General features: G+C 42.8%; 1 protein-coding gene across 4 annotated transcripts in view; it reads right to left on the bottom strand.

The window, feature by feature from the left end:
- Window positions 1-6788: 6788 nt before the first annotated feature.
- The window catches only part of LOC145410537 (uncharacterized), a 28547-nt gene continuing 18862 nt past the window's right edge, over window positions 6789-16473 (bottom strand). For all 4 annotated transcript variants that reach the window (XM_080280652.1, XM_080280655.1, XM_080280654.1 and 1 more), the window contains exons 5-7: window positions 15535-15769; window positions 9402-9505; window positions 6789-7154 (exon numbers count right to left, since the gene is read on the bottom strand). In XM_080280652.1, coding sequence (XP_080136778.1) covers window positions 6825-7154; window positions 9402-9505; window positions 15535-15769 — 669 coding nt within the window. In that variant the 3' untranslated portion in view covers window positions 6789-6824. The remainder of the gene's footprint in view (window positions 7155-9401; window positions 9506-15534; window positions 15770-16473) is intronic.

Below are 16473 nucleotides of genomic sequence, written 5' to 3'. Positions count from 1 at the left end.
TATCAGCTCTGCACAGAGTGACAAGCCAAATGGTTTCCTGTACCCAGGAAACCATTTACTACGCTGGGTGGTAACCATATAACCGGGGTTTCTGGCTGGGTTAAGTGTCCCCCAGATTCCCCTATCCAAAATCACTTAATCGTGGCAGATGTTTCAGAGAGCCTCGGAGGGCCCAATACTGCCCAGGGCCCCAACCAAATGGGCAGACTCGTGTGGCCATGTGGATTGTGAGAGGTGTGAATGAGGAGAGCAAGAGGGTGGAAGTGGCAAATGTGTTCAAGAGTGCGAGATATGCCGTGATGGTATTGTGTGAAACGAAGATGAAAGGGTGCAAAGTGGGGGAGTGGGAGGGTGTGAAATGTGAAAGATTGGGAATGAATGGGAGAGGAAGATGCAAGGAAGGAGTTGCTTTGTTGATGAAGGAGGTATGGCAGAGTGGAATGAGAGACTACAAATGTGTCAACTCGAGGTGTATGTATGTCAAGTGCAAGTTTGAGAAGGTGAAAGTGGCAGTGATTGTAGCGTATGCACCATGTGAGGACAGGAGTGAGAAAGACAGGTTTTGGGATGAGCTGGGTGAAATAGTGGGAGAAATGCCCAGGAGCTATAAAGAGATCATGACGGGGGATATGAATGGAAGAGTAGGCACTGGTCCAGAGGATGACCTAATGGGTTGTTATGGAGTACCAGGAGAAAATGATAATGGGAATCGACTAGAGGATATGTGTCAGGAGAGGAGATTGTGCATTTGTAATTCGTATTTCAAACACAAAGATGCTCATAGATATACATGGTATTGAGGAGATGGGGATCGTGTTGAAAGAAGCCTGATTGATTACGTGCTCGTAGAGAGGTCAACGATGGGAATGGTTGCTGATACAGGGGCTGTGAGAGGATGATGTGGAGGTTTGTCAGATCATATTTATTGTGGTATGCAAGATCAAACTGAGAGGAGTGAGGTGGATCAAGGGAGAGATGAGCAGTCAGGGTGAAAGACTGAATGTTGAGAGGCTGAGGATCAAAGAAGTGGCAGATGATTACAGGACCAAAGTAGAGGACGAGTTAGATTCAGTGAACTGGAATGAATTGGATCTGGACAGCCTGTGGAATGCATATAGGGATTGCTTAGTTAGGAATGCTAAAGAGGTGTGTGGTGTGGCAAGAGTATCAACAAAAAAGAAGGGTACAGCATGGTGGGATGAGAAGGTTAAGAGAACGGCTGAGGGAAAGAGGAAGAAGTGGCTAAAGTGGTTACAGGATAGAGGTTCAGTTGAAGTAAGAACTGAGTATATCGAGAGCAAGAAGCACGGAAAGAGACTAGTGAAGAGGAAAAAGGAGGAGGTAAATGATGATCTGGGAAGAAAAATGAATGCGAACTACTCTGAAAATAGGAAGTTATTCTGGAAAGAGGTGCGGAAATGTAGAAGTGTAAGTGGAAAGAAATGTGACAGTGTGAAGGTTGCAGGTGGTAGGTCACTAACCCATGGAGATGAAGTAAGGACCAGCTGGAAAGAATATTTTGAAAGCCTGATGAATGGGACTAGAGAGGGCAGAGCGGCTGTAAACATGATTGGTTTTGGGGTTGTGCAGAGAAGGAATGCAATGCCAGGAGACGTGACACTCGCACAGGTGAAGAGGGCTGTGAAATGGCTGAAAAATGGGAAAGCAGCTGGGGTTGATGGGGTGTATGCAGAGATACTTAAGTGTAGTGGAGAGATTGGAATGAAGTGCTTGTTGGGAGATATGTAAGAAGGCATGGATGAGTGAAACTGTGCCTGCAGAGTGAAAAAAGGCTGTGATTGTACCCCTTTACAAAAATAAAGGTGAGCAAAGTGAGAGCAAGAATTATCGTGGCATAAGTTTATTGAGTGTGGTAGGGAAGGTATATGGAAGAATTATTATAAAGTAAGAGATATATCAGAAGTCCCAGTGAGTGATGAACAGGGTGGCTTTAGGAGTGGCAGAGGACGTGTGGATCAAGTATTTGCAGTGAGACAGATAGCAGAGAAGGCTTGTGAGAAGGACCAAAAGGTGGATCTGGGAAAAGCATAAGACAAAGTAGACAGAGAGGGATTGTGTTTAGTTTTGCGCATGTATGGTGTAGATGGTAAGCTGCTAGGTGCTGTCAAGAGTTTTTATGATGCTAGCGAAGCATATGTAAGGGTTAATGGGCATCTAAGTGAATGGTTCACAATCGGTGTAGGCGTGCGACAAGATTGTGTGATGTCCCCATGGTTGTTCATTGTATATATGGATGGGATGATGAGAGAAGTGAAAACACAAGTAATGGAGAGAGGGATGGCGTTGGTATTGAATGATGATGGATGGAATATCTCAAGTTTGTTGTATGCTGATGATGCAGAACTGCTTGCAAGTACCAGACAAGAACTCGGTAGACTAGTGCAGAGTTTTGCTGATGTCTGTGACTGTCGTGCCTTGATGGTAAATGTAGAGAAAAGTAAAGTGATGGTTATTGAGAGAGAAGGGGACTCCCAATGTGATGTCACAGTGAATGGAGAGAGACTGGAATTGGTGTGAGAGAGTTCAAATACTTGGGTACAGTGATAGAAATGAGAGGAAAATGTGCAAAAGAAGTTGAGAGCAGAGTGACACAAGGAAGAAAGTTAGCTGATGCAATGAAGGTCTTGATAAGAAACGAGGCTTGAGTGTTGCAGCTGCAGGAGGCTTACACGAGGGAGTGTTAGTGCCAACTCTAACATGTGAGTGTGAGACTATGGTGTGGCATGAAAATGAAAAGAGTAAGAGCAGTGGAGATGGGACTGTTGAGGAATGTATGTGGAGTACAGAGGGTGGATAGGATATGAAATAGTGTGATTCGTGAAAGGTGTGGAGTGAGGAAGTCGGTGGACACCAGAATCGAAGAGAGTGTCCTGAAATGGTATGGTGATGTGGAAAGAATGGATAACAATAAAGTGGTGAAGAAGGTATACCTGAGCGAATTTGAAGGGGGGAGGAGGCGAGGTAGGCCAAGGAGAAGGTGGAGAGATATGGTGGATGAGTGTTTGAGGAAGAGAGGTTTGGAAGTCGGTGAGGCTAGGGAACTGACAAGAGATCGAGCTGGCTGGATGAATGTTGTGAGGAGAAATGCATGATCAGGGATTTTGGCACCCCTTGTGAGCATGGCAGCGTCTGGATTGACTTATTGGATACGTTTGTGTGAAGCTGCAGAATGTGGTGAATGTTTTTTTGGCGTATCCGGTAGAGCCAGGATTCCGGGGGCTTGAAAATGAGTGAATGGAACTGTGGCCTATTTGGATTGGGCAAGTTTGTGCTGTCTGGACATCGCTACTCCTCACCCTGCCCTTGGGTGGGAAAGGAGGTCCGGATGATGATGATGATGATGATACTGTACTGTACTATAGTGCCTTCTATTAGTTAATGGTTTAACCCCCTTTATTCCTATGATGCAGCTGTTTTGTATGGTAATGTACTTTTCCATCTCCAGATAATTTTATTCATCTTCGAATAAACTTTTCAAGCTTGAAGGATATAGCTTTCATTATCCCACCAAATAAGTATTGCCTGAGTTGCATGAAACTGTCTGGACGTAGCAAGAATGAACCAATAAAATGCTTCACCAAATTTAAGGGATTATTGAAGGCTGCATTTAACCCCTCTGGCATGAAATGTCTCTCATAGGTGAAATATACAGTAATCATCTACCGACTGCAAGAGTATCCTGACAAAGTGTGCCTCATGCTAAAGGAATTAAATAACCAATTATTTAAGCATACTTTGCTTTATTAACTTCTTGATAACATCGGTTTTTACTGCAATACAGAATCACTAATAATCAGTTAGTACACTTCTCTACTTAGATATACAGTGCATTACTAATTTTAAATACTTTAAGGCAGAGCCACGATTCCATTTAGAAAACTCTCAGTTTCATACATTAATGTGCTCCACTGTAACTGGCAGTGTCACCACTGATCTGGTGGTTAGAATGCTCCAGCTAGAGTGGCAGCCCACCATATGCATGAATTTGATTCCCAAATGGCGACTGGAAGGTTTTCAATCATGTAATCCCACCAAGACAGAACTGCAAAAGACTACAGCAGCCTTGGTCAATTACACCTCAAAGAGGGTGATTTGGGACTGTGGCATTTGCCATTGTTTTACTCTCTGATGGTTCTCAGGTTCATCTGTACATAAAAGTAAAATCTGAATACTGAATAAGAAAAAAATGTGAGAAAAAAATCTGGTATGATGGGAGGGGAATACACTACTGGCTGTCCTTATTATAAGTCAGGTGTGTATTCCATACTGTCACAAATTTTTCCGTATTACTTGTGCTGTTCACCGGGGGGAACTGCTAAATGAGCATTATATAAAGCAGTAACTTTTTAATAAGTAAAGAAAAAAAAAAAAGTGACTTATAACAAGGACATAACTGTGTGGCGAGTTATTATGGTTTTGCTAGGTAATTCCAGTGGTAACACCACAGCCATGTAGAGGAGCTGACTTTGTAGGTTCTCATGGTTACAGCTCAAAGGACAGCAAGAATGAACCCTTCCATTCCAAGTGTGGCAAACTACATATTCATTCATTCATCATCTAATCCTGTGTTTCCCCATGAGCAGCGTAGGAAACCGGGGCTAGGCAAGTTGGCCCTGACATGTTAAGACAAGAGTGACCAGCCTCACTCATCCCTGAGTGGCATTATGTGAGCAATAAACCCCAACCACCCCTTGGATACCAGCCCAGGCTCAATCTGACTACAGCACCTTAATTACCCACTAAACCACTAGGCATCATAATTTGATTATACTGTATGGTTACCACCCAGCGTAGCAAATGGTTTCCTGATGTACAGGAAACCATTTGGCTTGTCATGAAGGAATATCTGTGAGGAGAGGGTTGTGTATCTTGTTACTGGCTATGTTTGTGATTCTGAAGTCTGTACATATCACAGGCATGAATCAACAGGGCATAACATATGCCAGTACAGCAAACCCTCAATATACAGAACCCTCTTTAAACGAATTTCGGTTTTAACGCCTTCCTTGAGGTGGCTGAACGTTATATTCATTTAACAAACTTTCAATTGGTAAAAGAATAGACGTGCGGGAAACACCGACCAGTGTGGCATCCCCCCCCTTCCCCTCCCCCCACACACTGCCACATCAGTCTCTGGGTGACCAGCATCATGAAAGGAGCCGTAAATAGAGCATTTATTGAGAAAACGAACCATTTTGACCTGGTTGTATGTTATTGTGTACAACTGCACAGTCAAATGACACTCTATATTGAACAATCTTTGTTTGATAACAGCCATGACACCTAGGAAATTACTGAATAACACGGTGTTCAGCTTTAACAAACTATTGGCTTTAATGTCAAGGGTCTGGTACCAATTAGTTTGTTATATCAAGGGTGTACTGTGTATGAAAGTGGATAATGTCATCACCTGCTTAAAATGTCAGCTGAAACTATGCTTCAAATTTAGGTTTAGGGATACCCAATCAAGAGGTGAGTGCCATATCTGAGCTGATGGTACTCCCATCACCCTCAGTCAATTATCCATTGTTTCAGAGCACTGGGTAAAATACAGAAACATGAAAAAGATTCTATGAAAATACAAGCTACCAACATAGTAACTAGTTACATGGCCCATCACATTTTCACCCATAATCCAAGTCATCACATGTTTCATTCACTTATGTGCATCTGCAGGATGTTATCTATATTAAACCCTGAACCCTTGAACATGGTGGTCTTTTTGCAGTTTATATATGCTGGTACCAGATTACTTTATTCAGTTCAAGAGAGTAGAGAACAGTTTAATGAAGGCAATATCTAACCTCAGCTGTTTAAAAAGTTTACCCCAAAGTGGAAGGTAGCATGAATAAAAGGAAAAATGTCACTTGACAAGGGATTATGAATTATGGTACTCAACTGAGTACACTACAGTACTGGAAGACCAGTGGTGCTAATGCCAGATGTCCTCAACTGAGCCAGTGCGTGAATCATGTTTCGTACCCTTGTAGATTTCATTCACCTGAGTTATGCCTAAAAAATGCTGAAACTTATTCCCTTTCTCACTCTCGAAATTTGATGTGGAGATCGGTGTGTGCTGGGGAATATGGAACCCATTGCCTGGTACCACCTCCTAAAAAATGGCCCATGTGTACTGTATTATGAATTCAGTGCTTGGAGTTACATCAGGCTAACATTATATACGGTAAATGAAAAATGAGGGTGTGGATAGTGTAGTAGCAAAGCTAATGATGAGTATGTACCGTACTTAACAAAATGCAGTGGTGGTGGCTTTTGTGAGGTCTGCCACTAACCACCCTCAGAATACACAGACCGTGAATGCGGATGTGCATTTCACATACACTGTACTCAGTTTTGGAGCTAACTGTATGTTAACTGTTTGACTTAACTGCATTTTCAATGGTGACATTATTCTTTAACAGTTTTGCTATATACGGTACTGTGGTGAAAGTTTTCTCTCTCAGCCATCCAGAAATTTGAACCATAAACAGCATTCAGGACAACTGACAAGATAAAATGCTTGCACTTAAGGAGCTATGAAATCTGTGGTACCCTACTGAACCATCCTAACACTGAAGATCAAAAATTCTGCCATATTTACTTGAAATAATCACAAACACCCCATAATAAGTACTCTGTAATGCTTTTGTCTTCCTTTTAAAATGTTTCATGCACCATAATTTTTGGCATATTTTGGACTGTATTAATGTATACTGCAAGATGAATTGTGCTTTGCTTGTGTTCTAATGTATTTTCCTTCCCCCCCCCCCCAGTATGTTAGAATTTTGTAAACCTTACTACTCTCAACATTTCTTATCATTATCATCATCCAAGAGTTTACAGTCATCATCACAAGATTTGCCACTATCATCATCATCACCATCCTTGTCATAGTCTTTTTGCCTGCTGTCCTTCCTGTGACCCTCTTTATTTTCTGTTCTCTTGCCATCATTTTCATCACCTCCACCTTCAGCAGCATCATTGCCACCCTGACTGTCCGTTCTCTCTTCTGTTCTCTTTTTCCTTGTGAATAAAGATGCAATCCCTCCAAATACTGTGGCCCCTGCAGCACCGATACCAGCAGCAGTAGATGATGCTACCCCTGCGGCACCAGCTGACTGTAGTACTGCCACCTGCCACACAGACAACACAGTACAGTACTATATTTATCAAAGGCCTTATTTATAAACTCTCTTAAGCATGAGTTGTGTACAGTACAGGAGTACTTGTACAATATATATATTTGCTTTCACTCATATGGCTACCAACACTTCATGTTCATTTTTTCTGTCCAGAGAATATTAATGTATAGTAATTAAGTACAAAATTGTGTGCGATGACAAGTAACTACAGTATTACAGAGATTTATTTATCATGTACTGGAACTTGGTTGAAATCATTTATTCATACTTCTCAAGTATATGCACTGTATCATGCAATAAAAAATAGGAACCTGAATATATAAATTATTCACAACATACCATATACTCTGGTAAATTACCAATATGCTGGGAATCGAACCAGGGACTCTCAGATGAGAGCCAGGCAGCATACCACTACACCACGACCAGGTGAATTCTGACTTGCCGTAAGTGCTTGGGATAGATTAAAAGCATCTACTTGCCCGAGTGCCAGGGGGTTAACTCATCCTCTTGATGCCCACAGTGGGGGCGGAGGGACGTTGGTTACAAGATTGTGACAACGTGAGTTAACTTTTACCTGGTCGTGGTGTAGTGGTATGCTGCCTGGCTCTCATCTGAGAGTCCCTGGTTCGATTCCCAGCATATTGGTAATTTACCAGATGATTTTTCCTGTGTACAGTACAGGTTTCTCCCTTCATACCATATACTGTTAACATACATGTTTGACCACCTGCACTGAAATCATCTTTAAAACACACGCACGCACGCACGCACACCAGCTCTACTGATAAACTAAAGTGTTGCAGGTTTTAGCTTCATACCCCATTCATCACACCAATAAATAATAAGTTTTTATAGCATCCCTCGCAGTACTGGTGAGCCTAATTCTTTCAGTAGAAGAAATGGGAATATATAAAGATATATCATCAGCATAAATAATCATTTAACAGGAAACTCCACATCACATATTCCTAGTAAAGATGATGATGAGTAGAGGCCCAGGTACTCTGTCATGTTGTACACTATATTAAACAGTTCCCTACTAAAGCAACTACTGTAGTTACCATCTACCACCACACACTGCAGTCTGTTAGTTAAAAATGTAGATATAATATTAAAAATAACTGCCAATCCCAAAGGGACCCACTTTAAATAACAGTGCCTGATGAATACTGGTAACTACATCTAATGCAGAACTAAAATCAAGAGAAATTAATCATGACTCTCATACCACATCCATTGAAGTCTGTAAATCATACGTGAGAACTAGAAGGGTATCGCAGGTGCCTATCCTATGTCCTTCCTAAATCCAATCTAGTTTATGGCAGCAAATTAAATTTATTAATAAAGCTAAGTATGGTTGGTGGGAGCACTCACCATCCACTCACTCGATGTAGTGCTGCTCTCGGGTGTCCACCCTTTCCTCTCCTCCATCCTCCTTTCCTTCCATCCTCCTCTGTCTTTCTTTCCTTCATTCTTTCCTCATCCTTCTGCTTATGGGTGACTTTAATACTCCCTCTTCTGTCTTTCTTTCCTTCATTCTTTCCTCTTCCTTCTGCCTGTGGATGACTCTAAACTGACTGAGTGACAAACCAAATGGTTTCCTGTACACCAGAAAACCATTTACTACGCTGCGTGGTAATCATACAGTATAACCAAATTTTGACCCCTGGTGGTTTAGTGGGTAATTACGGAGTTCCAGTCGGATTGAGCTGGTGAAGGTTTATATCCAAGGGATGGTTGAGGTTTATTGCTCATGTAATGCCACTTAGGGATGAGTGAGGCTGGTCACTCTTATCTTAAATGTCAGGACCAACTTGCCTAGCCCCGGGCTCCTACGCTTCTCGTGGGGCAACGTAGGAATGGATGATGAATGAATGATGATGATGAATAAAAGCTGAGTCGCCTGGCACGATGTGCGCGTGATACATAATTGTATCGATCTATCACCAGCATCACCTTCTTCCCACCTAGAGTGAGAGTGAATTTAGAAGCAAGAATAGAGAAAGTATGAATGTGGGAGAACTATGGCCAGTGAAATGAGCAACACAATCTTTCAGACAGCATTTTAAACTCCTGGAATTGTGGTTCTGTCTCAGAGGCCTAACTTTCAGCACACATTCTTCTGAAAGGTGGGCTATTTATTTATTTTTTATGCATACACTTCCATGACTTCATATTCACCTGCCTAATAAAGTGTAAAAATTTATAAGCAGATGCTTGCGTTGTTCTACTCACCATACTACCTGCAGCCACTCCCCCTCCATTGGCTATGGCTGCACTTGACATCATAGAGGCAGCAAGTGACCCAGCAGCAACTCCAGCAGATGTGAACCCAACCGCTGAAATAAGATGACCGTCATCATCCATCATCATCATCATCACCACCAACTTCCAGTCATTTATTGCCCTATCAGGATTGTTGGGGCCCTAGGCTGGGTTACTTAGTCCTGTCAGTTTTGGTTGCATGCATGAGTTGCTTGCCCCTGAGTGACTTTATGTGAGCAATGAATACCAACCAATCCTTGAATTCTAACCTTCATAAACCACATCCAGAAGGAGTGCACTAACTCACTAGATCAAAAATTGTCTAATAACAATTTAGCTCTTACAATTTCAATATAACAAGCACGTAATATCATCGTCATCATTATAAGCCTCGTTCCCACCTACGAAATGGTATGATGTAGGATACAGAAACAAGAAATAACAAAAGCACAAAACATGAACTATTAATCAGTGTGCCTAGTGAAATAGGTCATACAATCACACACGTATAATCCAAGCCTTGGAATTGCTCCACCATACAAGTAAAACCTACAACACATATATTTTGTATTTCTCAGACAGATATATTTTGTATGTTTATTTTTAGATGCACTTCATAATACACTGGTGGGGCAGAGTTATTCTGCTATTTGACAGAGAGAGAGAGAGAGAGATGCAACTTTTGTCTATGTATCTCTGAACATACTTCTTCCAACCATGATTCCCTGTTATTTTCCTATCATCTTCAACTTCCATATTTCATGAAAAGATCACACTACCTCCCTTGCAAATTTTGTGCTAAGTCAACTCTGTTTTCTTTACCCATGCTGCTACTGACTTTATACAGGGGCCTTATTTGCCCCTACATGAAGTACAACCTGCATGTGTGGGGGACGGCACCCTATATTGGGTCATATATACAAGGTGGGGTCAACAACTTTTCATCTTGTCAACTCCCCTCTTTATTACTGACTTCCTTCAACCTCTCTTTCTCTCTGTCACAGTGCTGCACCTTCATCTCAGTACTACTAGTGCTTCAGTGGCTGCTGCTCATCTGAACTGTCTGCCTGCATTCCCCTCCCCCCTCCCACAGGGCATGTAGCACCCATATAGCAGTACACTCTCACTCCTTCTCTGTCCAGCTGTCTAATGCAAAAATTACCTGATACTCTCAGTCGTTCATGTATGCAACAGGTCTACAGTACAATGGAACGGTCTTCCTCAGTCCTTCTTTCCTCTGCATATGACCTTCAGTCTCTATACAATTTGTCCAGGCATCTCAAAATGAACTAATCTTGAATTTGACTCCACCCCCCCCTGTGGCAGGGGGGACACAATCTGGCCGCACTATGGGGTGGTACTACTACTCTGCGGCCAGGTTGTGTTAGGAAGAATACTGCCACCGTATTCACTGCGTGTCGTAAAAGGCGACTAAAAGGGGCGGGGTGAGGGGACTAGGGACCCCCTCCTCTGTTTTTTAGTTTCCTAAAAAGAGACAGGCCAGAGAAAGGGATGGGGGATGGAGTTATCCCCGTCCCCTGAAGATTGGGTCTATGAATGTGCGTGGATGTAGTACAATTGAGGCTAAAAGGGAGGAGATTGGAAGAATGTTTGTGAGAAGAAAGTTGGATGTGTTAGCTTTGAGTGAAACGAAGATGAAAGGGAAGGGTGAGTCTATGTTTGGAAGTGTGAATGGAAGATTGTCAGGTGTTGATAGAGGAAGGGCAAGAGAAGGTGTGGCCTTGTTAGTGAGTCCGGAAGTACAGCAGTGTGTGATTGAATGGAAGGAGGTGTCATTGAGACTGATGAGTGTGAAAGCAAAATTTGAACGTGAGTTGTGGGTTTTTGTGAGTGCATATGGGCCTGGTACTGAAAGGGATGAAGAAGAGAGGGAGTCTTTCTGGAATGATGTTGATGAGTGTCTGCAGAGTTTTGGAGCGAATGTGAATGTGGTAATGATGGGAGATCTGAATGCTCGAGTGGGAAATGTAGCAGTTGAAGGTGTAGTTGGTATGCATGGTGTGCCTGGAAGAAATGAAAATGGGGAACGAATGACAGCGATGTGTGCTGAGCGAGAGATGGCGATTGGAATTACGCTGTTTGAGAAGAAAGATATTTATAAGTATACATGGGTGAGACAGGAGGGTGGAAGGGTTGTTGATAGAGCTTTGATGGACTATGTGGTTGTGTCTAGGAATGTAATAGGAAGATTGTTGGATGTGAGAGTTCTGAGAGGGAGGGTGGAGGTATGTCTGACCACTACCTGGTGGAGGGAAAGTTAAGAGTAGGTAAGAGATGAGTGAGAGCTAGGAGGGTTAGGTGTGGCAGGGAGGTTTTGAAAGTGAGTGAGTTGGATAAAAGAGAGAAAAAGATAGAGTATAAGGAGAAATTGAAAGATGAGTGGAACGCACTGAAAGATCAGGAAAATGGCAGTGTGGAGGAGGAATGGCAGTTGTTTAAGAGTGCTGTGGTGGGGCATGCAGAAGAGGTGTGTAGTGTGAGACGTGTGGGTGGTGGTGTAAGAAAAGGAAGTGAATGGTGGTGCGAGGAAGTAAGTATGGCTGTGGCTGAGAAGAGACGTGCATATGAAGTGTGGCTGCAGAGGAAGGATGAGATGTCATATGAAAGGTATAAGGAAAAGAGGAATAGGGCGAGAAGGGCTGTGCGTGATGCTAAAGTGGCAGCAGATGAGAGGTGGGGTAGGCGGCTTACAGAGAATTTTCAACAGAATAAGAAAATGTTTTGGAAGGAGGTGAAGAGGGTGTGAAAGGGAGAGTCTGGGAAGGAAGAACGAGTAAAAGCAGAGGATGGAAGGATGTTAATTGAGATGGATGCAGTAAGGAAGAGATGGGCAGAGTATTTTTGAAAGATTGTTAAATGTAGAGGAGGAAAGGGTGGCTGAGATTGTGGCAGATGGAAGGGTGCAAGGAATAAATGTGTTGGGAGAGTTGAATGATTCTTTGATCACGAAGGAGGAAGTGGAGAAGGCAGTAAAGGAGATGAAAACAGGGAAAGCTGCAGGTATGGATGGGTGTGCTGTTGAATGTCTGAAGAGTGGTGGAGTGACCATTGTTGACTGGTTAGTAAGATTGTTGAAAGTGTGCTTTGTGAAAGGTATGGTGCCAATTGACTGGGCAAGTGCTTGTGTGGTCCCGTTGTATAAAGGCAAGGGTGATAAGTATGAATGTACTAGCTTTAGGGGTATAAGTCTGTTGAGTGTTGTAGGTAAGGTTTATGATAGAGTGTTAATTATGAGAGTTAGAGAGGGTACAGAGGGAGTGATTGGTGAAGAGCAGTGTGGCTTTAGGAGAGGGAGGGGATTCGTGGATCAGGTGTTTGCTGTGAGACAAGTGTGTGAAAAGTATTTAGCGAAAGGCAAGGATGTGTTTTGGGCATTCATGGATTTAGAGAAAGGGTATGATAGAATTGATAGGGAGGCTTTGTGGACTGTTTTAAGATTGTATGGACTTGATGGTAGGTTACTAAAAGGGGTGAAAAGTTTTTATGTAAATAGTAGAGCGTGTGTAAGAGTGGGAAATGCTGTGAGTGACTGGTTTCCTGTGAGAGTGGGGCTGCGACAGGGATGTGTGATGTCGCCTTGGTTGTTTAATATTTACATGGATGGTGTTGTAAGGGAGGTGAATGCAAGAGATTTAGGTGGAGGTCTGAGTCTGGTAAATGTTGATGGTGGAGAGTGGAATCTGAAGCAGCTGCTGTTTGCAGATGATACTGCACTGGTGGCTGATTTAGAGGAGTTTGAGACAGTTGGTAGAGGATTTTAGAAGGGTGTGTGAAAGGAGGAAATTGAAAGTAAATGAGAATAAGAGTAAAGTGATGAAGTGTACGAGGTTGGTAGATGGTAGGGGGATGAATATAGCTTTGAATGGCGAGTTGCTTGAGGAGGTAGAGTGTTTTAAATATCTAGGGTCACATGTTGCTGTGGATGGAAGAATAGATGCAGAAGTGAAGTTTAGAATAAATGAAATAGGAAAGGTGCTGGGAGGAATGAAAAATGAGTTTAGATGTCGTTCGCTTAGAATGGATGTAAAGAGAAGGTTGTATGAGGGTGTTGTGGTACCGACTGCGTTATATGGGGCTGAAACATGGAATATGGGTGCAGCAGAGAGGAAAAGTTTGAATGTAATGGAGATGAGGTGTCTGAGGAGTATGTGTGGAGTGACGCGTATGGATCGAGTGTGAAATGATGAAGTGCGAAGGAGAACTGGAGTTGTTCGGGAGATGGCTGGTAGAGTTGAGCAGAGGGTGTTGCGATGGTTTGGGCATATGGAGAGAATGGATAATAAGCGAATGGTGAAAAAGATAACTAGATCTGATGTGAGAGGTGTAAGGCTGAGAGGAAGACCATGAATAGGATGGATGGACAGTGTGAAGAGAGCACTGGATGCGAGAGGGATGTCTGTTGAGCAAGGAAGAGTGGCTGTGCGTGACAGAAATAAATGGAGAGAAATTGTGAATGAATAAGTGATGACGCAGCCCTGAGGGGATATTCTCCCGCATTTGGTCTGATCAGCTAGTCAGGTCAGGTGCGGGTAAGGAGATGGGTCTGTATGATGTGGCAGGGGTAAACCAGCTCTGCTGTTGGGCCCTGCTGCAGATGTCACTGATTGCATTGTGCAGTTGACCCTTGTGCGGTGTGGTGCGGTGAGGATCTGTCCGTTCTCCCCTTGGGGCTAAGATGCGAATGAATGTGTATGAATGGATGAGTAAATGGGGAGTGTGTCATCCTGTCTCGGCTACCTCCCTTTCCTTGGGGGAAGCAGCCTAGGTATATAGATAAATAGATAGATCTCAAAATGAACTAATCTTGAATTTGACTCCCCCCCCCCATGGAGGGTACATTGTTCCTGCAGACTTCTAACCTTTGGTTCTTTCTTCTTTGGAAAAACAAAAATATCACTTACTCATTTAACAAATTCATCATCATCCTTCTTGGCTGACCATGCCTTCTCCCAGCATTCAATTTCAAATTCTTTTCTCAACCCTACCCTTAACTATTCTGTCTCTTTCTACTGTCTAGGCCCATCCTTTCTAAGCAAACTTAGTCGGCATTTATTCAATCCACAGACATTCTTCAACCTCATTATCGGGCATGTTTTTTATGAAGTTATTCATTGCATTAGCTACTCTTTTTTCTTGAGCTAATCTGCTCTCCTGCATCAAGGTTCTTCAACTCTCCCACCACTTTGGCTTTATCCATTCGCCAGTGCATGTAACATAAGGTACCTTCTTCCTCAACAACGAATACTTTGCGCAATCAACATGTATTAAAAAAATAAATAAAAATAATAAAATACTGCACCAAACTGCAAAAGATCCTGTTCAGTATTAGCAAGCGTCATCTGCATACATTAGACCTGATCCTCCTCCATCCTTCTTTCCTTCCATCTTCTTCTGTCTTTTTTTTCCTTCATTCTTTCCTCTTCCTTCTGCCTGTGGGTGACTGTTCACTGAGTGACAAGCCAAATGGTTTCCTGTACACCAGGAAACCATTTACTATGCTGGGTGGTAACCATATAACCAATTTTTGGCATCTGGTGGTTTAGTGGGTAATTAAGGTGTTCCAATCGGATTGAGCCGGTGAAGGTTGGGGTTTATTGCTCACATAATGCCACTCAGGGATGAGTGAGGCTGGTCACTCTCATCTTAAATGTCAGGACCAACATACCTAGCCCTGGGCTCCTACACTCATAAAGCAATGTAGGGCTGGATGATGATGATGATACTCAACTGTCATACTGGATTTACTGTGGGCTACTCTGCCTATGCCCCCATTATTTTAAACACAGTGTCCATGCATCTTTAAATGAATGCACCTTGATTTTGGCTTGTTCAGTTTTTCCTGGTATGGACTACTCTGCAGGCTTCAAGCCCTTGACTCTTCATTTATGTGTTTAAAAAATATTTGTATGAATAACAGTGTGTGGCCCTCTACTATGTTACTCATCCCATACTGAACTGGGACAATTGGATACATGCAGCAAATAACACATATCTTCAGAGCTAAATCACAGAAGTTCAGGAAGGAACGAGAAAGAGTACCGTACTAAATGTTAAAAGTATGGTAGAGCATAATGAGAATTACCAGTAAGTACAACAGGTACAGCAGCAACAGCTCCAACTGCTCCAGCAGTGGCAGCCAGCCCAACCTTTGCATAGTCTTTAAATCTCCACTTGCTACTCATGTCTGCTGAAGCCTTTGATGATGTCTCGAGCCCTGGTGATGTCTCAGGTCCTGTAGATGATTCAGACCCTGGAGATGATCTAGGGCCAGGAGATGGTTCAGGCCCTGTTGATGTCTCGGGTCCTGATGCACGCTGCTGTGGAGTACAAAAAAAACAATAAAATAATATTAATTATATGCTGTAACAGTGACAAACTCACCATCAATGGTGCAGGGAACATTTGGGGCAACTGCTTACCTGTAGTTGACAGGTGCTAGACATGACCAGGGTTCAGCAACAACAAATGAGGCTGTTCAGAATGATATATTATAATTTATATTTGTGGAGAAGGTTGGGGGAGCCTGTTGTCCAGCAGTGGAATTGCAATGGCTGATGATGATGATGACAATGATATATATACTGTATATATATCACCATCATCATCATCATCATCTGGACCTCCTTTCCCACCCTAAGGAAGGGTGAAGAGTAGCAATGTCCAGACAGCCCAAATCTGCCTAATCCAATGGGCCACGCTTCCATTCACTCATCATTCAAGCCCCTGGAATCCTGGTTCTATCGAATACACCAAAAACATTCACCACGTTCTGTAGCTTCACATAAAGGTATTCGATTGAGTCAGTCCGGACACTGTCACGTTAAAAAGGGTGCCAAATCCCCGATCATGCACTTCTCCTCACAACATTCATCTAGCCAGCTCGATCTCTTGTCAGTTCCCTAGCCTCACCGACTTCCAAACACCTCTTCCTCACACATTCATCCACCATATCTCTCCACCTTCTCCTTGGCCTAACTCGCCTCCTCCCTCTTTCAGATTCGCTCAGATATACCTTTTTCAC

Source organism: Coenobita brevimanus, chromosome 86, assembly GCF_032717465.1.
Source record: "Coenobita brevimanus isolate Jiangsu-jjx chromosome 86, ASM3271746v2, whole genome shotgun sequence".
Taxonomy (NCBI): Eukaryota; Metazoa; Arthropoda; class Malacostraca; order Decapoda; family Coenobitidae; genus Coenobita; species Coenobita brevimanus.
The sequence above is the reverse complement of the archived record's forward strand: the minus strand, read 5'-3'. Positions and strand labels throughout refer to the sequence as shown.